The sequence below is a fragment of the Alexandromys fortis genome, unplaced genomic scaffold (genome assembly GCF_014885135.2).
Source record: "Alexandromys fortis isolate MF-2015 unplaced genomic scaffold, M_Fortis_MF-2015_v1.1 scaffold_9, whole genome shotgun sequence".
NCBI lineage: Eukaryota > Metazoa > Chordata > Mammalia > Rodentia > Cricetidae > Alexandromys > Alexandromys fortis.
This window is the reverse complement of record NW_026067892.1, coordinates 8188752-8210702: the sequence shown is the minus strand read 5'-3', so window position 1 is coordinate 8210702 and position 21951 is coordinate 8188752. Positions and strand designations below refer to the sequence as shown.

Genomic DNA, 21951 nt, shown 5'->3' with positions numbered 1-21951 from the left:
AAGAGTAGAGGGTTCCCTCTTTCTGAATTCGATACACAGGTCAGGAAGAGGGAGAGGTGTGCATAACATACAGCCATTTATCCCCCAAGCTTTCTGATCCAGAGTGGAGAGACTCAAGACTACAGATGCACCACAAGCCAGGGCAAGCCTACTGGCAAGGTCACACTGGCTCAGATCAGGGCATAGGGGAAACCTTCACAGGAAGGGACACTAGGTGTATATCATCAGAGAGAGGCTTCCCAAGGTAATGTCATGAAGTTTTACACCCCAAGGCCGGCAGTAGCCCGGGATTTGTGGGGATACCTGTGCTGGGAGGATGCCATTCTGTAGCCTGGTAGGATGTGGTCAGGACAGGGACAGGATTCAGAGAGCACCATCCTCAGCTAGGGCCACCATTCAAAGGAAACTGTCAGACTCAGCGAACTGGAACTCTTGGGGCCTTGTATCCATCAGAGTTTTCTCCTGCCTCTTCTCTTCCCTCGTTTCCATTTGCAGACTTTCTAAGCTGATGAATTCCCATAGATGATGAACTACAAGAGTTCTTTCTTGGGGAAAAACATCATATCGAGTCATAGGATCTTGTCTTTTCCCATGTTCCCCTCTTGTGCCATCTCTCTTAACCTTCTGAGTCCAGCTGGGGTTATGACTCAGGTTCCCACAGAGCCTTCTGGGTCATAATAGTTTTTGTCTTCAGAGTTTTGTTTGTTCTGCACATTTTATATCAACAGAATCGTGCTAGAGGTAATCTTCCGTGACCATTTTGGTTTTTTCGAGACTGGGTTTCTCTGTGTAGCTTTGGCTGTTCTGGAACTCTTTCTATAGGCCAGGCTGGCCTCGAACTCACAGGGATCCAGCTGTCTCTGCCTCCCCAGTGCTAAGATTAAAGGCGTGTGCCACTACCACCCAGCTGACTGTTGTTTTTAAGGGTTATCTGCTTCTTGATATTATTAATAAGTAACTAAATGAGATTACCCTGTCATGGCCTACAGTTTTGTTTCTCTGATTATTAGGCTATTGTGGTTGGCGCCACTGTGACCCCGTGGCATTGGTATAAGTCAGTATGGATGACTGCTCTCCAACCATAGGCAGAGGAGGTTCCAGGTCCCATTCAGTGCCTGCCCTGGTTAAACTGAGGCATGCCCCTACCTGTCCTGGTGTGTACTAAGCAGTTTTCTAGGCAGGCCCCTGGGTAGCCGTCCACCAGATCCACTGACCACAGCTGTCCTTCTGCGTTCTTCCTGGTCCAGTCCCAGTGAGACAGTGGTGTTACAGGTTGCCCTTCTGAGACCACTGTATGAGCACGCACGTGCTGGCTGCCCAGTGGCTGTGTGGAACTTTGGCACCTTACAGCCCCAACGGCCCTGAGGGCTTTAGCTTTTCCCTGCGCTTCTGTTTAATAGCCCGTGCCCCTCGGTCATCAGTGTTTCCAAATCTCGGTCTCTTGCTTGTTTATTTCTCTGGAACTTTAAGTAACGGCATGGGAAGGTGTGCCAGCCTTGGCTCCCGTTAGCCGGGTAGCCCGTGGGAAGGTGCGCCAGCCTGGACTGCCGTTTGCCGCATAGCCCAGCCCTCCTTATCCTGTTATTCTTTACATGGTTTCTGCTCTGCTAAGCACATTCTGTTCTCTGAGGCAAATCTACTTATTCGAGGCTGCTGTTAGAACCGAGTGTCTAGACACCAGCATAAGCTACAGATGGGGGTCTGGTGTCTGACTGGCCGGATACCAGCAGCTCTGGGCAGTTAATACCGGTAGACCTCGGTGCTTAGGAGTGGACAGGGTCTAGATCAGCAAGGCCTTGGAAGCTCGTCTACAGGGGACAGGGTCTACACTCAGGATGCTCTCCGCTCCAGTCCCATTGACGGCAGTACATGCGATTTAGAACTGTCAGCAGGCCTGGAAGCATTCTAACAGGACCCTACCAGCCTGAAGCGGACTGACCAACAACACATGTTACTCAGTGTCTCTAAATTTGGACACAGGAAACCACCCACTCGAAAAGGAGACTCCAGCATAAGAGGAGACTGTGACATATCGGAGTTCCCGTAACCAATAGGCTCTGGAGCGGGAGCTGTTTTTCCCATATACTGACCAAAAAACAAAAGTGGAATGTGAGGATGATGGGAAGCTGGGACCTTGGCTGGCCCCACTGTAGGGTGGAGCTTCCCCGGGAGAGCCTGTTCAAAAGGAGATGGAGGCTAGGAGCTCGCCACTGTGCTGCTGTTCGGTTCCTCAAGCTCCTGCCGCCTGACCCCCGTCGCCATGCAGGGTTTCATTCGGTTTTTCTACCCCAGCCGGGCAAGCCGCAGCCGGGTAGCCTCTGCTGAAAAACAGCTGTGTGCCCGAGGCACTGCCCTGTGGACCCACATTCGATGTCTGGTGTGCAAGGGCAAGGTGGGCCAGTCAGGGCCTGGGGTCCCAGGTGGGCTGGGAAGGGGGGGGTTCCAGGCACCCATGGCTCAGGCAGCTGCTCTCCTTACCCCGCTGCTCTCTCAGTCTTAGGAATGCCAGCACTCGTGACCTTTGCCTATCCTGGGTCTTTAGGAATGAGGGGGGTCTCCATTATCTGTCCTGGGATGGAAAGGGAAGGTTTGCCTTTCTCAACTTGCTTCTGAAGAAGGAAGGGGCGCTGCTGTCCTTGGGCAACCAAGAGAGGTGGGCCCTGGGATTCCTACAAGGAAGTAGGAGGCAAGGACGGGAGTTTCCCCACACCACAGATTCCCACACTGAAAAGAGGTTAATTCTTTGTGTAAAGAGCCTGGGAAGCCGTGGTGGTTGTTTTTTAATCTCTGAATTTTGGGGTACTAGAGATAAAAATCCAAGGCTCTTTTTGTTCGTTTGTTTGTTGTTTTAGTTTTTGATTTTTGAGACACGGTCTCTCTGTAGCTTTGGAGCCTGTCCTGGAACTAGCTCTTGTAGACCAGGCTGGCCTCGAACTCACAGAGATCCGCCTGCCTTTGCCTCCCGAGTGCTGGGATTAAAGGCATGCGCCACTGCTGCCTGGCGAAATCCAATATTCTTGTACACACCAGCAAGAGCTCTCCCACAGAGCCACCCTCAGTTCATGGTGTGTTTTCAGAAGCCCTCCGGTTGCTTATGTAGCCTAGCTAGTGGCCTCTCCGAAGCTCCCTGTGAGAGCTAAGGGGTACTCATCAGGCAGGGGAAGCAGTGCCATAGATGGGGGCACGTGGCAGTTATGAAGACTGCTTATTCAGGTGACATACTACAGTAGGGTCCTATAGACCGGCTGCCAGACAGCGTTCTGCAGAGGTCAAAGTGGGAGGGTACAGTGAGGCTTCCGTCTGATTTTGGGGTGCCGCTCTATGCCTTGATGCTCTTGATGCTCCGCCCTCCCACAGTCCCCACTGAAATTAGTTTTCATCCCAGACTGCCCTGCATTCAGATCTGGCAGCCCCTCTGGCAAATACAAGGACTTATATTCCATCTGTGGCAGGGGTGGAGAGCAGGGCTCATGGCAGTGAGCTGTGGCACTCTGAGGTTCCAGAACTGTCTGACAGGTCAGTCCGCCTCTCTGGCCGCCATCGGAGAGTATAGGACAGCAGCAGGGGTGGCCACTGCTGGGCAGAGCCTCCAAGCAGACCTGAGGGCCTCTTCTAATCATTCATCCTTGGTTTCAGTTGGACCCCCAAACGCTACAGGACAGAGACTGGCAGCGGACTGTCATCGACATGAATGGGGTGAGTGCCCACGGGGCTCTGTTTGCGCCTGTCTCCCACTGAAAGTTAAAGCAGACCCAGTTCCATCCAGCACAGTCAGAAGACGGCTAAAGCCTGAGATATTAGCTGGAGAACGGGATCCAGAGGAGGCCGTGTAGGTGGGAGGGAGGGGTACCCCCAGGAGTCTCCAGGAGTGCTGTGTACACGGCAGAAGGGGAGACCTCCAGAGCAGACACACCGTACACAGGAAGGAGCGCTGTATCTGGTGGCCGGTTGCTACCCAGACCCTGCGTGTGTTCCATCCTGAAGGGAAAGATCTGTATTAGGGGCCCTGGGACCGCATCTCACAGAACACTTGAGATCCACTGCGGTTGTCTTTGGCTGTCTCAGGGAAATGGATCCAAAAAGATTGGGACTAGAGCAGTTTTAGAGACCCCCCCCCCTTTTTCTGATGATGAAATATTTGCAGGCACATAAGCATTCTTGGACACGGACCCAAACATAAATATGAAATTTACTATTATTTTATATATAACTTACATGCGTAGCTGGGGGGGGTTATTTTATGCATCTTAACTCATTAGCGGGGAGGTCAGTTGGGTGCAGAACCCTGCACGTGCATCACGGAGTTCAGGGACTTTACAGTTTGAGAACAGTTTAGATTTCCAGATGAGGACGCTTGACCTGTTGCTTTTGCTGTGGATCCTTTTTTGAGGGGTGGCGGTGGTTTGATTGTTTTGTTTTCTTTTGCTTTGTTCTGATACTTTGAATTGAAGGCTGTACCTTGTGCATGCTAAGTTTGTGCACCACCGCTGAGCTACTCACTCCAACCCCACCTATTTATTTTTTTAATTATTACTTCAAAAACTAAAGGGAAACAGGGCTGGAGAGTGGCTCAGGGGTTAAGAGCACTGACTGTTCTTCTAGAGGATCCAGGTTCAATTCCCAGCACCCACGTGGCAGTTCACAACTGTCTGTAACTCCAGTTCCAGGGGTCCAATACCCATGGCAAAACACCAATGCACATTAAAAAAAAATGACTCTTACTGACTACAACATCTCATTATGGGTCCTTGACTTATTTGCCCTGGGGGTGAAAAAGTTTCTTGGGCTAGGACCTTCAGGGACCCTGAGAGTTCAGCCCAAGAGGTCCAGAGGGTGAAAGACCCACGCCCTCTCTTTCTATTGCAGATCGAAGTGAAACTTTCCGTCAAGTTCACGAGTAGGGAGTTCAGCTTGAAGAGAATGCCTTCCCGCAAACAGACTGGGGTCTTCGGGGTCAAGATTGCGGTAGTCACAAAGTGAGTGGTGGGTGATGTGGGCTTGTCTGTGAAGGCCTTCTGCAGGCAGGTCTGAGGGAAAGGCCTGTTCTCTCAGTGCCTGGCCCTGCTGGCTGCCTTTTAGAGGAGGGGGGGGGGGTTATGGAGAGAGGGGTAGCCCCAGGGAAGACTACAAGTCTTTGCTTAGCCACCTCCTGTGTTTATTGCAAAACCAGCTCAGGAATGTCTCACCTCCTGGTCAGGAACTGCCCAAGTGCAGGACTTGCTTCCCTCGCTTGGGATATGTTGTGATCCTGAGTTCCTGTTGAACAATTTGAACCTCGGCCCTCTTGTTATGAGCCTGTTGCCAGGAGATGCCTGTTTGTTGGTTTGAGGGCAATTCTTGGGAATACAGGCCACTTCCTCCCAGACTTCAGCCACTTCCCCAGGATGGAATATTGGCTGCGCCATTCATTGTCCAGCACTGACATGTGTCCAAGCACACTCTTGTCCTCTGAGAGATTCCGCTTCCAAGCTGTTCCAGAAAATGAGGATGTGCACTCTCGGGAGGAAGACACGCCCCTCTCTTCCCCCATGTAACTATGGGGTTGGGGCTTGGAAGGGACCTGGTTGTGTGTGTGTCTGAGTCCGGCTATGAGTGAAGCTAAGTTCGTGTCTCCATACAGCAGTGGTTTCTAGCTTCAAAGCATTCTCCTTCCAGAGCTGTACCAGGAGGTCCAGAGGCTGTCGTAAGAGAAAGCCTTTAAAATGGCAAGGTACCTGGGTACATGCAGCATGTCCCAGGATTGCTATTGCTGAGATGAAACACCATGACCAAAGAAACTTAAGGAGGACAGAGTGTATCCGTATCACTGTTCATCACTGAAAGAAGTCGGGGCAGGAACCTGGAAGCAGGGGCTGATGCAGAGGTAGTGGAGGGGTGCTGCTTACTGGCTTGCTCTTCATGGCTTGCTCAGCCTGCTTTCTTATAGAACTCAGGAGTAGAAACACCCACAATGGACTGGGCCCTCTCCATCAATCACCCCATCGATCAGTTAATTAAGAAAGTGCCTTACAGCCAGATCTTATGTAGGCATTTTCTCAATTGAGATTCCCTCTTTTCAGATAACTCCAGCTTGTGTCAAGTTGACTTAAAACTATCCAACACACAACAAATGCACGGTGTTTACCCTATGCAAACCTTAGCTCTCGAGGAATTCACTGTGCAGCATTCAGGTGCCTGGGCCAATACCCTGCCCCACTTCCTGTCTTAGAGGTGAGAGTCTTTTTCAGGACTCCAGGAAGCTTTTGGTCCGTTCACTTCCTGGGGCATTGTTGCCTAGGAAAGCTCCTAGGTTGAAGATGAGCTCAGAGCACTTTCCCAGCATCTGTGAGGTATGCATGTGTGCCCTCCAGCACCATGGAAGAAAATAGCAAAGGCCTCCTGACCTAACCACAGCATTATATATAATTCAAAATATGATTGGCTGCTTCAGGCTCTCAGAAAGTTAAGAACTCGCAGTAGGAAGGAAAACTTGCCCAGGGTTACCTGTGTACCCTTGAACTGTACACACCTTCTTCTCCCCCCTGCAGGAGAGAGAGGTCCAAGGTACCCTACATTGTGCGCCAGTGTGTGGAGGAGATTGAACGCCGGGGCATGGAGGAAGTGGGCATCTACCGAGTGTCTGGAGTGGCCACAGACATCCAGGCACTGAAGGCGGCCTTCGATGTCAGTGAGTATTGCCTAGCAGTGTGGGACAGATGGTGGTGTCCACACTGAGACTCCCGGGGAGGGGAGGGGGGCTAGAACATCAGTCTCTCTCTTTTCCTTTCTTTCTGTTTTATTATTGAGGAGTACAAGGCGGAAACTGGATGCGGCAATATGAGCCTGTGCTTTAACATCCAGGAGGATAAGCCAGGAGTAGCTACTGTCAGCCTGGACTACATGAGTTCCAAGCTAGCTTTAGCCTCATCATGATTTCCTGTGTCAAATAGATAGATGATTGATTGATTGGTTGATTGATTGATTGATTGATGGTTGATAATTAGTACCTATAATCTCAGTATTCATGAGGTAGACACAAGGATTGCTGCAAATTCAAGAAGAGCCTACAGGCCTTTTTTCTTTTCTTTTCTTTTCTTTTTTTTCTTTTTTGTCAGGACAGGGTTTCTCTGTAGCTTTGGAGCCTATTCTGGCACTCGCTCTATAGACCAGGCTGGCCTCAAACTCACAGGGGTCCACCTGCCTCTGCCTCCCAAGTACTGGGATTAAACACATGGGCCACCACCGCCTAGCCTACAGGCCAATCTTATGGAAGAATTTTCTCGGTTGAGGTTCCCTCTTCCAGGTATATCTAGGTTTGTTTCACCTTGATGAAAACCAACCAACACAGGGTCCTTACCCAGCATCCCCAGAGAACAAGAAGATAGAAGCAGGACTTGACAGGACTTTGTACCACTTTCCTGGCCTAGGCCATCAAGCACCCTTTGATGAGCCTTGCTGCACCTTCAGCTTCTCTGGACAACCAGAGCAGGCCTGCTGTCCAGTGCACAAGACCCCCAGTGGCCACCTAAGTCCAAAGAAAACACCTAATAAGACCACAGAAATGACCTTAATAACCCCAGGGCCTTCCTGTGGAAAGAAGCTGCCACCCAGGCAGCTGTTCGGTACGGAACAGAGTTGCCTGATTCCTACCTAGGCTCCCTGAGCTCTGCCTTCTCCTGCCCTGGCCTGCCTGGCTCTGCACCTCGGTGGCTCTGCAGCTGGACTGCCCTTCGCAGCATAGAGCAGAGACATGGGCAGAGGTGTGAGATACTCTTGTTTCCCAGCAACTCTGCCCACACTCCGTCACACAGACACTTAGGAGAAAGTGGACAGACTACATAAAGGGGCCGGGCACACACATTTGGCAACATGATGGTAGTCGCATTAGCTCCGGCAGGGTTGCAGAAGCCCAGCCCGCATAAAGGCTCCGTCTCTATGATCTTTCCAGATAATAAGGATGTGTCCGTGATGATGAGCGAGATGGACGTGAATGCCATTGCCGGCACGCTGAAGCTTTACTTCCGCGAGCTGCCCGAGCCCCTCTTCACTGATGAGTTCTACCCCAACTTCGCAGAGGGCATCGGTGAGCATTGCTGGCCTCGGCCTTGCGGGAGGCGTCCCCCTCCCTCTTCTCTCTACTGCCACTGTTAGGAGAGGGAATCAGGGCCATTCCCCTCTCTGCTCTTCCATATTAGAACCCGACCTAAGAGAGCTGGCTGTGTGGGAGACAAAAGCCAAGCCATCTGTGGGTTGTCCGAAGCTACCTCTCCTCTCAGTACGGCCAGAGGGTATCAGTGTCTCCACTGTTGTGTCCAGCTGTGGGACCCTGATAGAGCAGCATTGAATGGATGGCGTGCCGGGCCAAAAGAAACCCCTAACACTTGAACCCCAGGTCCTGGCCTAGACAAGCAGAGGTTCAAGTCAACCTGAAGGATGGTACTCAAAGTGGCCACTGGCACAGACCAGCATAGCTCCTGCCTCGCCCTTAGGATGACCCAGCCTGTAGGGCCAGTTCACCAGAAGACCTGGACCGTCAGGCCTGAAAGTGCCCCTTGGGTGCACATGAAAATAAGGGAAACTCCCAGGGACTGGGGCAGGGGCCTTTCAACCCCCCAGTTCTCTTTATCCCGACTCTGTGTGCTTCCTTCAGAGTTTGGGCTCTGTAGGTCTTAACAGCAGCAGATAGTGGCCCTGAGCACAGTTCTGCCCACAGGCAGCAGCCGTCAGGATACCTGTTGAACAGGTGCCTAGGGTGCTGTTTACCCTTTGAGATGAGAGAAGGCTTTCCGGGTGTCTCCCATGCCATATAAACAGCCACCACAGGGTCCTTCTCAGTGGGGGTTAATCTAAGCGGTGTGAACCCAGACAGTGATGGGTCTGAACTCCATGGTGTCTTCCCTCCTAGGCTTTGGATACCTCATCTGACATGCTTAGGAGAGGGGTCTCTGGCTTCTGCTATATGACCCTGGAAACTAAGCTTCCTCTCTCTGTAGCTCTTTCAGACCCTGTTGCAAAAGAGAGCTGCATGCTCAACTTGCTGCTGTCCCTCCCAGAGGCCAACCTAGTGACCTTCCTTTTCCTTCTGGACCACTTGAAAAGGTAGTGCCTGTTCTCCCATGCAGCCCAAGACCCCAGGAAACGGGACACCAAGGGCCTTTTCTCCTCCCAGGTCTGCAGTAGTTTCCCACACTAGGGGCCAGAGCCTTTGCCATCTTGTCCCTCTGCACCGTGACATTAAGTCAACAGCCAGAATTGCACTTGAACTTGTCCTTTACTCCCAGATCATGGCCCTAGAGCTATCCCAGCTGCCCATTGGTCTTGAGTTCTCTTGATCCTGGGCTTCTCGGACCCTGGGGTGGAATCCTTACCTCTGCCCTGAGTGTGGGGATGTTGAAACAGGATCCTCTGCTTTGGCCTTACACAGGGTGGCTGAAAAGGAGCCAGTGAACAAGATGTCCCTGCATAACCTCGCCACAGTCTTTGGCCCCACGCTGCTTCGACCTTCAGAGAAGGAAAGCAAGCTTCCTGCGAACCCCAACCAGCCCATCACCATGACTGACAGCTGGTCCCTGGAGGTTATGTCCCAGGTAGAGGAAAGACTGTAGTCGATGTTACCCTAGCTTGACATAGGTGGACTCAGCCTACCCCAGCCTGGGTCTTGTTAGTCAGTCCCAGCTCTACTGCAGAGGCCTACCTCCTACCCCTGAGAGGGCCAGGAACGAAGGACCCTGGCTACTTCGATTCCCTCTGTACCTGACTAGATTTGCAAGGCCCAAGGCCCAGCCCACCTGCTGGTCTTTCGAGTGCACATAGCCTAGGTCTTAAGACTTCATCATGTGTAGTCGGACACCTTCCTTATCCGAGGTGTCTTGATGTGTGGGGCTGTTGTCACTGACAGGATCTCTTATTAACCCCTGAGCTGGGTGAGCCAAGGCGAGCTCCCCAACCCCAACCCAGTGCACCCTCTTACCTCTTTGCCCTCCCTTCTCTGCCGGGACAGGTCCAAGTGTTGCTGTACTTCCTGCAGCTGGAGGCCATCCCCGCCCCCGACAGCAAGAGACAGAGCATCCTGTTCTCCACCGAAGTCTAAAGGCCTGGCATCAGTCGTCTCAGTAAGAGGCCCGCAGAATGACCTGGAAACCTGTGACGAGAGAATCCATCCCCGGAGTGGGAACGGGACTCTTCTTGTGGTGTAATTTAACCATTCCCAAGCTCTGGGCCATCTGTCAAGAGACAAGTACCCAAAGCTGAAGGCCCAAGGGGGGCCTATACAAACCATCCAGGTGTGTCTGCAAGTCCCAGGCTGGCCCCAGACTGTACTCTTCCCTTGTTGCCGCCAGAGGGCACCCCAGGCCAGCCCATCCGCCAGCCTGCATACAAGGGAAAGGTGGCGAAGAGAGTGGTTTTTACGAATCTAATTTATCATAAGAGTTCTAAGGAAAAAAAAAATCTCTACTGGATCATTTGTTCCGATGCACCCTCTCTGGGGAATAGGGACACCACCAGATCCCTCACTCTTGTGTCTTGAATAAACACTGCTGCTGCTTCATATTGTGGGGGCCACAGCCATGTCCCTGTGTGGGTGGGGATATCTCCACTTCCCTGACTTTGAGTTCCACTGTCTGTGTACCAGGGCTTGAGATGCCGAGCCAGCGCTGTAGCATCTTGACTCCTTGCTGCTTGCTTTGTCTTCCTCCAAGGCTGTGCAGAAGTAGGTCAGGCTCCTGTTGGCTGATACTCTTGTTTTTGCTAGCTGTGCAGTTCTCAGGAGTATGCTCCATCGCAGCCCAGAAGTGTCCGGGGACCAGACACAGGGGGAAGGAGGTCCTGGCCGGGCATCTTATGGTTCCTTCTGCAGGGAGAGCGGCCGTGTCCACTGATCCCCATCGCCTGCCTGGCACCTGTCTCCCTTTTGGCTGACAAAGGCTGTGACTTCTCTGGCCTGGCTCTGACTACTCTCTCTGTCCCTTGTTGTCCCACATAAACATCACGTGATCACATCCTTTCCTTGCCCTCAACTGAGCAGACTCAGTTAACTTTTGTAGAGGTTTCTGCTCCGAAGCAGCAACTTGCTCTAGTGGCTTGTTTTAAAACTTTGATCCGAAATAGCTTTTGATACTTGAATATTTTTAAGTTTTATACATAGTTTCTAATTTTTTTCCTAATGGATTCAGACACCTAATATAAGATACTAGAATGTACACCGTGGACGGGCAGTGTCCCATGCAGCATTCTGTCTTCCTTCGGGAGCCAGCTTTCTTTTTGCTTGGAGTCATTTCTGATGTCTCTGGGACATCGGAAACATGGGAAGAAGATAAGGAAAGTCAGACCTGGGGTGGGAGCAGACACCCCAAAGCAGATTGGAAGCCAACCCACCTTCCGAGAACATCTGGGAAAAATAAAGCCTATATTCAGGCAAGAGTTGGGATAGTCTCTTCCTGACCACCCTAGAGAGTAAAAAGAGAAAGGAGACACCACCAGTTATTTTCAAGGAAGAAATCCACAAATCCTTGCATCGCTTTTAAAAAGGTCTTAGAATCCTACACTTGGGAGGCTGGGGCAGAATTGCCGTGAGTTCAAGACCAGCCTTGGCAGCATAGAGCTTATCGGGCCAGCCAAGGCTCCAGTGCAGGGCTGTGGGACAGGGACGTGGAGTAGACGGGGAGAGAAGAAAGACTATAGACTTGAATCCCAAGCTGCTCCTGCAGAAGGGGGTGTATAGATTGCTTGTCACGGAGGACTCTTGCACCTGGTCACATACCCCACGGTCCCTCCCATGTGTGGAAGGTGGTGGGTATGTCCACATACAGCATCTGCCAACTCCATAACCCATGGGGATTCCCAAGAGGCAGGGCCATGTATGTATTCCCCTACCGTCTGCTCTTGAACCTGCCCAACATATTGGGCAGGAAACAAAAGGCCCTGCAGGGTCTCCATCTGCATACAGTATTTGTTTAGTTGGCCTTTTTTTTTTTTTTTTTTTTTTTTTTCTCAGCAGAGCCACCCTTTGGTCTGCCCTTGAGCATTTTTGAACCCAGTGGGCTCCTCTAGTCTGGCTGTCCATCACAGTCCATCTCAGTGGCACTGACCACTGAGATGGGAACCCTGCTGCGAAAAGCCAAACCCAGCTGTTGATTCTGCTCCCTCTGTTGTCTCTTGATTTGCCTCTGTCACCTTGAACTGGAAAGCAATATATCAACGTGCCAATTTGCGTTCCCTCGGCCCTCTCCTTCCTCCGTTGCTCTTTATTTATAGAGGTGTTGTTTGATGATGGAATGATCACTCTTGCATTGTTCTAAAAGTGTTCCTCCGCCATCCGGCCATGATGGCACTGGCTGGGGCTGTCTCTGTTAACCGTCTCACACCCTGCAGGCCTGTAGGCTGGCAAAGCCACGGTGGGGCATGGAAAAGGCATGGTGTTCTGCAGGAGCAGGATAACCTGGCTTTCCCTCTGCAGAGAGAGTGATGGCCCAGAGTCCATCATGACTGTCCACCAAGCACGGCTGCCAGACTCTAAAGGAAGAAGTGGTACTTTCTTACCTTGGAACCTGGGTCCGGGGTACAGTGGGCGTGGCTTCATGGTGGTAACCTGGCCTCCCCAGCGGGTGGATGGTTTCTTAGCTGCAATCTTGCTTTTGAGCTCAGCTGTCTGTACTACCCCTGTGCCGGAAGGACCCACGGACACGCTCATTAAAGTCTCCTGAGACTACTTCAGTTTGTGGTGGTTTCTAGACGGTCAGTTTCCTCTGAGTCTGAACCCCCTGCATTCCTGGGGCTTGACAAAACTAGACACCGCGGGCATAGAGAGGTGCCAGTGGTACAGTTGCCCTCACTGTCCAATCAGGCCATGGGCCAGGGGGGAGGGGGAGAAGAGGCCTGCGTGGACCATGGTGGGAAGTCCTGGTTTAGTGGAATCGGGTGCCCACAGGCAGTTGCCAGGCAAGCAGTTGCAAGATTCGGAGTAGCAGCTGAGTCCTCAAGCATGGGGCAGTCTAGTTTGGGCAAGGAACATAGCCTTGGCTAAGGAGGAGAAAGAGGAACCACATAGGATGTTAGTCCTGACCCTGCAGGTGGGGGAAATGGCAATAGGGTAGCTAGCCAGTCCTGCCTACTCTGACGGGCCCTGGTTCTCACCTATACCCATACCCCCGTTTTAAGCCCCTTAGCCTGCTGGGATTGCAGGTTGGGGCAGCTGGACCCTACCTTTGTATGGCATGTAGAGGAGGTGACACTCTTAGCTGCCTCTAGCCTTGCCCTCAGAACCTGCTTATAAGGAAGGTGAAGCTGGTGAAAGCGGGCACGTGATATGGATTCTTCCTTTGATAGTGGTGGCTTGGGAAGAGCCTTGTCATATCCGACTATCCTTTGACAATACCTCTAGCAAGTCACCCTGCCTCTTCCTAGAACAAGGCTCACTCGACAGAGATTGCAAATGGCCAGCCAAGGAGGAGCGTTGAGCAATACGATGTTTCAGTGTGACTCCAGCCTGCAGGGTTGCTCAGAGTAGATTCTCACTGCTCCATTCACCGATTGGCAGGCTGGACAGTGATCACCCTGAAGGACCAAAAGAGCTGCACCCTCACTCTTGGATCCTGAGAGGTCTCAGATGCCCTAACCCCATTCCCACTCCACAAATACATAGATTGACCTTGGATCTGCCCTTCCCAGGAAGCTGTGTGCACAGTGACCAGGAAGGGCTTCTATTGGTATTTGACTTAAGTCCAGCCCCTAAGAGGTTCCAGTTTATGGCCTCTTCCATTGTCTGCCTGGCCCTGTTTGGGAAACTTACACGCATGCATATATTCATAGCCTGTTTTGCATCTCTTACTTTCAGGCAAAAACTGCCTGCTCACCAGGCTTCTGCATGCAAGGGCCAGGTCTGTCCAAACCCAGGTCAGTGATACGACCCAGGGGCAGGGTAATTCGCTGTACCTCAAGTCTGAAGTTATCAACACTTCCAAGAGCCTTTCAAGAAGAGGTTCTGAACCTGTGGGTCGTGACCTCTGGTGGAGGGGTTAAACAATTCTTTCACAGGACCATAGGAAAACAGGTTTGTATTATGATTCATAACAATAGCAAAATTCCAGTTATGAAATAGCAACAAAATAATTTTATGGTTGGGGGTCACCACAGCATGAGGAACTCTATTAAAGGGTCGCAGCATTAGGAAGGTTGAGAAGCACTACCTTAGAGGAAAATGGAGTAACCCCACTCGACATAGAATCCCAGATCCTGCCTGTGAGCAGACGCTGGGGTCTGTCTTGCCTCCCTGTCCCCAAATGTACCAACTTTCTGCTAGATGAGACCTCCACCAGCAGCCTTGGCCTGAATAGAATGGTGTTTATTGATGGGGGCACACGGGCTGATTTTCCGGCATCATGGTCTATCAGAGTCATAGGGAAATTGCAGAAGGGCTTTCCATGACTCTTCTACCCCCATGTCCCAGTGGTCTTAAAAGATGTTTCATGGGTCTGAAGATGGGCCCTTGCAGATATTTCTGGAAAGATAAACAGAAAGATCAAGGCGGTGACAAACTGCTCTTGAAGAGGTCCAAATGGCCTCTACTGGAACAGGGCCCACAGGCCAGCAAGAAAGGAGCAAGATCCCAGCAGAGGTCAAGAGAGCTGTTGGGGTTTGGCTCCCGCCCATCTGGCTGAATAGGAGTGAGAGAAGCTGACAGGCTACAGTCAACTTCCAGGCAGAGTTCTGCATCACCCCCACTCCTTACAGAAAGGCCAGCCAGGGATGTGACGGGCATGCACAGAAATGAGCTCTTAGAGACACACGTCACATTCGTAAGCAAATTAGAAAAGGTACCAGTTAAGTGAGGAAAAATGGTGCCAGAACTCCCTAAACTCAGCAGCCCGGCCTGATATCAGATGATAATAACATTTCAAGAAAGGCTTCAGAGCTCCCCAGGTTATGTCTCTAGCTACAGAAGTACTTCGGAGGCTTAATCTACATTCCTGTCCTATGTATGGAACCTGGGAAAGATCAAGACAGCTTGGGCTGTCGAGCAAGACCATGTTTCAAAGAACAAACCAGAAAGTACCATGCAAAGATGGAGGGGAAAATTTACAGGTCAAGTATTGTCAAGGTTGCCGGAGGTACCATGACCAGAGCGAGAGGCGGACTGGACCAAAATGCCACCCAGTGCCTCCACCTGCCAACAGATCAACTCGGCACTTCTGGCTTCTAGAACTGAGACATAAGTCAGTCCTGGTTTTCTGGAGCCCTGTAGTTTGTAAGTTTCTAACACGGCCATATAAAGCTAATATTGTCACACACCTAGGAAGTCAAGATGCTTCCATCAGTCCCAGGGCCCAGAGCCTAACGGAGAGAGACAGAAGCCAGCAAGGCAGGCATAAAGGTCACCCCCACCTTGGCAATGGTGCAGCACAGCATGCAGGCAGAGGGCTTGCTGACCTGATCTACAGGCCGTGGCTGCCCCTCTCCAACCACCGGCTGTGCTCACCAAGGCCCCGAGAAAGTGGAGAGTGTCTTCGCCTGCCGTGTCCTCGCTCGCCTCTTCCTGTCTCCTTGTGTTCACGTCCTTTCTAACCTTGAGTTTCTAACCATGAGTCCCACATGGGTCTCAGTCCTCTGCAAGACCCGCTAGTGTGGTTTGGAACTGGCCACCTTTGCCTCACAGACAGCTCCTTTCCCGCCCTCAGAAAGCATGGGAGAGTTGGAAATGTGGGCCAGTGGCTCAGCGCTAGCCTAAGACGCAGCCCCTGGGCTTTGTCACTAGCGCTGCAAAGGGTTGCGGCTGCGAGGGGGGGAGGGGAGGCATCCACCAAGGCAGCTGTTTGCTCTGAATTTGACATCAGGGAAATCTGCCTTGAAGTGGGATGTGTGTGTTGGTGTCTGCTGGGGAATCACATCAAGCACCAAGCTCATTACCATTGAGCTGTAGCCTCACTCTGAAAGATCAATTTTTAAAAGTTTTTATTACATTATATCTCAATTATACATAATAGCTCCATTATGACATTGTATGCATGTATAAAATCTATTTCAATCATACTCATCTTCCATTTCCTTCTCTTGCCCCTCCTACTTTTATCAATACCTTCCTCTTCCCGACTAGTTTCTACTCTTGTCATGTCATGTGCATGTGTCTGTCTGTCAATGACCCTGTGGTCACATGAGGTTTCTCTTTCTCATTTCATTAAGATAGGTATCTTTGCTGGGTATAGTAGTGTGGGCTGACATAGCTTTGCTGGGTATAGTAGCCTAGATTGCGTTGTTCTCTTTCAGAGTCTGAAATACCTCATTCCGAGCAATCCTGGTTTTAAAGTGACTTTTCAAGAAATATGCTGTAATTCTGAAGGGCCTGGCCTTTCTGAGTTGGTTCTTCTGGCTTGTCACTTTCAACAAACTTTGTTTGTTCTGTATATTCACTTATAGCTTAACGAGGGGAAGTTCTTTTGTGGTCTTGTCTGCTTGGTATTTTATATCTCTCCTGTATCTGGAGTGACATCTTTTTACCTATTTTCAACCATGATTTTGTTGAAATTGTTTCTGTACCCACCTTTAGGATGAAATTTGTTGCTCCTTGACCATGAGTCTTAGATTTGTTCTTTTCACAGTGTCCCAGATGTCTTGAAATTTCCATTTACACCATCTGACTAATTTATCTTTACCTTTGTTCTGATTCCTCTCCTCTGTCTTTGGGTTTAAATAGTTTGTTCTTTCCTGGGTCCTTTCTGTTGATGAAGCTTTCATTGTTTTCTGGGTTTCGTTTCCAGTATTTCAGTTTGGTTTTTCTTCAGTATTTTTCTTTATTGAATTCCTAGCCCAAATCTTGTGACATCAGTCACAATCAACTTCCTATTTCATTCACCTATTTGTGTGTGTGTGTGTGTTCTCTTGGAATTCATTTGGGATTTTATTCGTCGAGTTTTTTTTTAAATATTTATTTATTTATTATATATACAACATTCTGTCTGTGTGTGCCTGCAGGCCAGAAGAGGGCACCAGACCTCATTACAGATGGTTGTGAGCCACCATGTGGTTGCTGGGAATTGAACTCAGGACCTTTGGAAGAGCAGGCAATGCTCTTAACCGCTGAGCCATCTCTCCAGCCCATTCATCGAGTTTTTTAAAAGTATTTCTGATCCTTCTTTTGACTTATGTGTCTAAGATTTTTGTCTAATTTACCCTCACTGAAGGTCATTACTGTGGGATTAGTAATTTCTTTTTCGAGACAGGGTTTCTCTGTGTATTCCTGGCTGTCATGAAACTCATTATGTAGAGCTGGCTGTCCTTGAACTCACAGAGATCTGCTGCCTTTGCCTGCCTCCCAAGTGTTAGGATTAAAGGCATATGCCACCACTGCCTGGCCTTTTTATTTATGTTTTGGGATTAGTAATTTTTGAAGGAGTAGTATTATCTTGGTTTTTCATGTTCTTTATATTACTACCACATTAGGTTTTACGTAGCTGGGGTTATTTTATTGCTTGGAATTTTTTTTCCTAAGTTGTATTCTTTCATTTGAAGTATTTGCAATGTTCAAGTAAGATGAGAATGTGATAAAGTGAGGTACAGAATTCAGAAATCACACCCTATCTAGGAACTGTGTGTACCTAGTGTGATATAATCTCTACCAGAGTAGACCATTAACTGTGGGAGCTGCCACAGTGTTGGATATGCCCGCTATGTAAATGTCCTACTAGCTAATTAACAACACTGGTCCCATTGACTTTGGTAATTTTTTAATATTTAATTACTTACTGGTTGCACACACGCATGCCCCATGGGTACCCTAGAATGCCTGCATGTAGAAGTCAGAGAACAACTTGTGGAAGCTAGTTCCCTGCATCCATCATCAAGTTTGGCAGCAAGTGCCCTTACCTATTATCTCACACACCCTCATTAACTTTTGGAGTGAGTGTCTAACACGCCTGTGTGAACAGATCGGTGCAATTATCAAATCCCTCCCTGGTTTGGTTCAACTCAGCTCAGCTCAGGACTGTATGTAGAAGAAGCAAACAGGAGCCTTTGGCTCTAGAAGAATCCACAGTGTTCCATGGGTGTGCTTGTATGGAGGGAGGTGAGGCAAATTGCTGTCAGGTGGATCCAGGCACCTCAGTCCTTCTGGGTTTTCTGCTTCTGTTCCTCTGCTGTGTGGGAAAAGAGGCACTTCCTGGGTGAATTTCACTGCTGCTGCAGCTCAGTTTAACTGGGTGCTGATTTGTGCTGATCAATAGCAGCACCCACCTACTTCCTCACAGATATCTTCACTTGGCTTAACAAGTTCATTCACAGATTTTTTTTTTAAATCTCATTCAGGAAGAGAGATTATTGTGTGTCATCTTGTCTGTTTTCTTTTTCCAAGTATCACGGTTAAGGCTTCTAATCAACCATCTTACCTTGAAGGAACCTTAAGAGGTAACAGAGGGGGCTGGAGATGTGGCTCAATGGCAGAACACATACCTGCTGCGCATAAAAGTCCTGGGTTTGATGCCCAGAAACTTATAGGTTATTCTCCAAGAGCATGTGGGTGCATGGGGAGCCTTAAGGTGGTTCATAAGGGATCATTATCCACCAGCATGTGGGTTCACAAGGGATGATTATCCAAGAGCATGTGGGTGCATGGGGAGACTTAAGGTGGTTCAGAAGGGATGATTATCCAAGAGCATGTAGGTGCGTTGGGGACCTTAAGGTGGTTCAGAATCCTCAGAAAGCCCAGATACAAGAAAGCAACTGTGACTTAGAGGACTGAACACAGAACTCAGAGGCCAAGGTTGAGGTCTCCATCTCAATGTATCCCTCTGAGCCCCGCTTTCTTCACATGAGAAACGAGAGTATAAATGAACATCTGTATACAAGCTAATAGACACGACTTGAGGCCCTCTGAATCATCCTTCCTTTCCCGCGTCTCCACCACGACGTGTGTATAGTTGGTGTCCCGCTTTCGTTGTTTCTCGCCTGTGTGTGCCAACGCTAGGTATGCATGTCATCTTTCTGTTACTGTAACAAAGATCAGAGATAAGTCATGTTCCATTTGTCTCATCATTTCAAAGGTTTCAATCCCTGATAAATTTGGCCTGTTGCTTTGAGTCTATCAGAAGACAGTGCATCGCTATGAGAACACATGGCAGAAGAGAGGGTTTACATTTAAAGCCAAGGACAAAAATAAGAGGAAGAGAAGAGAATCCTACAATCCCCCTGGAAGATATGCCTCTCCCTCCAAGGCCCCATCTCTTAAGGTTCTACAATCTCAACATAGCACCAACCTGAGACTTTAGGCTCAAAGCCTGAGCACTGGCACTCTAGCAAGCTAGGTCAGCCACCCATCCTTAATCCACCCATTAAAAAGAGGCTCCAGTGGCCCTGTTTGGGGTCCCAGTGTGAGGGTTAGATTTAAATGGAGGGTAAGGGGTATGCATAACAAAACAGTCCTATATAAGTGTGCCCTGCTCGTTCCTGAAGCATCATTGCCTAGCACAGGAGCAATAGGAACGAGACTGAACCAAGTAGTTATAGGATACAGCTAAGGCTTTATTTAGCATGGCTTCAACCAGTGGGGCAAAGCTGATATCTTGACCGAGAAGTCTGCTGCTAAACCAAAGGAAGAAAGAAGTAGGCCTTTGTTGGTTTCCTAGGCTGGGTTAATAAGCCCTCTTACGGGTTCTCTATTGCTGTGAAGAGACGCATGACCACAGCAACTCTTACAAAGGAAAACATTTAATTGGTGCTAGCTTACAGTTCAGAGGTTTAGTCCATTATTATCATGGCAAGAAGCATGGCAGCATGCAGGCGGACATGGTGCTGGAGAGGTAGCTGAGATTTGTATAACTGGATCTGAAGGCAACAGGAGGAAAGAGACACTGGGCTTGACTTAAGCATCTGAAATCTCAAAGCCCACCCCCAGTGACACGCCTCCTCCATCAAGGCTACACCTCCTAATAATGTCACTCTCTATGAACCTATGGGGACCATTTTCATTCAAACCACCACACAAGCCATCATCCTCTGTTGTAGGAGGTCGCTTGTTTGTTCCTGGCTGCTCAGCCCCGAAATAATCACACAGAAGCTGTATTAATTAAAACACTGTTCATCCTATTAGCTTATGCATATTTCTAGCTCACTCTTAATCTCTTAAATTAACTCATTTCTATTATTTTATGTTTTACTGCGAGGCTCGTGGCCTATTGGAAAGGTTCCAGCATGTCTGTCTGGGGCGGCAGCTCCATGGCTTCTCCCTGACTCCGCCTTCTTTCTCCCAGCCTTTAGTTTAGTTTTTTTCCTGCCTAGCCAAGTTCTGCCTTGCTATAGGCCAAAGATGTTTCTTTATTCATTAACCAATAAAAGCAACACATAGATAGAAGAACCTCCCACACCAGCTATCTTGTCAGAAAGAGTTCAGGGATTCATGAACATATATGGTAAAACTTGAGATTTCCAGATATTTATGTTGCTGCTGCTACTCCTGCAACCCAAGCAGTGTTTGAACCTCTGAAAAGAAACCCAGGCAACTGTTTTCCTAACCTAGTCAGAGGTTTTCTCTAGCACAAAGCTGGTGAGAAAATAATAGATTGCCCAATTGTGTGGCCTCTAGAATAGTGATTTTTAAGTCAACTATGAGAAAGTAAAGCCAGCATATTTAGGATTTGTGCAGGTAACACGAAGATTTCTGATCTCTTTGAGCCGTGAAGGGCGGTGAATGTACTGGCCTGAGTTTTCCCCTGTGCTGCTTTTGGCTGCCTGTACCTTGACTGGGCACTGCGAGGAGCCTGTTTCAGTTCACAGATGCTGCATTTGGACCACATGGATTTGTACAAGGCAAACAGCTCGTTCCTGTACAGTGACACTTCCTTCCTTGGCTGAAGCAGTGTATTTCCCATAATCCATAGTTCCCTGGTCTTCTAGGGGAACATGTCAAGAATCCCAAGCCTGTGACCTGGTACTCAGACCTGATCACTTGACAATGGTTTGAAACAGTTGTTTTCTGACTAAAACTTGGCCTGCAGCCCCAGCTGGGTCCAGCTTCTCCATCAGTGGGTATAGATGGAGGGAGCTGGGCCCAAAGGCCTCAGTCATAGTGGGGTGGGTCTGAGGGTAGAGTGTTCAGCGTGAGAACACTGAGAAACAGAGGCATTGCATAGCTTGACCCATCCTGAGCGGTGGGGTTTGGCCTAATTCAGAGGTAAGGATGTAGGACAGAGCCAACCAGGCCTGATGGGAGAAGAGATGTCAACTCCTGATTTTGGGGTGCGTGGTAGCATGTGTCTGAGATTCCAATCATCTTGCGGTGAGAGGGGACGCAAAGACAGAATACTGAGAAGTTCATAGGGCAACCAGCCTAGGGCATGCAGTGGGGAAATCTCCGGCAAGGTGGATGCAGACCAACGCCTGAGGCTGTCCTCTGACCTCCACATCTGTTCCATGCCATATGCATCTCTCACTTTCTTGATTTTAAAAACCAAATAAGTAAATGAGATAACAAAGTACTTAAGAGGTATGTTAACTTTGAACCCTTCAGGCCTGTGCTAGTTAGGATCATCTGGGAAGAGAGAACCTCAATTGAGAAAATGTCTCCACACGACTGCCCTGTAGGGAAGTGGGGGGGGGGGGCATTTTCTCATTAATGACTGTTGTGGAAGGACCCAGCCTATTGTGAGTAGTACCATCCTTAGCCCTGTGGTCTTGGGTTGTATAAGAAATCAGGCCAGGGAAGCCATGAAGAGAAAGCCAGTAAAACAGTGTTCTTCCATGGCCTCTGCTTCATTCCTGCCTTTGGTTCCTGCCCTGACTGACCTCAAGTGCTGTAATATGGAAGTCTAAACCAAATATGCCCTTTCCTCCCTAAGGTGCTTTGGGCCATGGTGTTTAGCACAGCAACAGAGATAAACTAGGCCAGTGGTAGAGCAGGGTCGGACAGTAGTTTTGAACCAGAGAGGAAGATGGAAGATGGCCCCTTTGTCCGGGAATCTGGTTGAAGTCTCTTGTCAGCAGTGATTCGAG

General features: G+C 49.5%; 1 protein-coding gene across 1 annotated transcript in view; it reads left to right on the top strand.

Moving 5' to 3' along the window:
• Bcr (BCR activator of RhoGEF and GTPase) overlaps positions 1-12688 on the top strand; it is a 117587-nt gene extending 104899 nt beyond the window's left edge. Inside the window, exons 16-22 of the mRNA XM_050139908.1 lie at positions 3637-3696; positions 4867-4976; positions 6528-6667; positions 7928-8062; positions 8973-9078; positions 9404-9566; positions 9980-12688. Of these exons, the coding sequence (XP_049995865.1) occupies positions 3637-3696; positions 4867-4976; positions 6528-6667; positions 7928-8062; positions 8973-9078; positions 9404-9566; positions 9980-10069 (804 nt within the window). The 3' untranslated portion in view covers positions 10070-12688. The remainder of the gene's footprint in view (positions 1-3636; positions 3697-4866; positions 4977-6527; positions 6668-7927; positions 8063-8972; positions 9079-9403; positions 9567-9979) is intronic.
• Positions 12689-21951: the final 9263 nt, after the last annotated feature.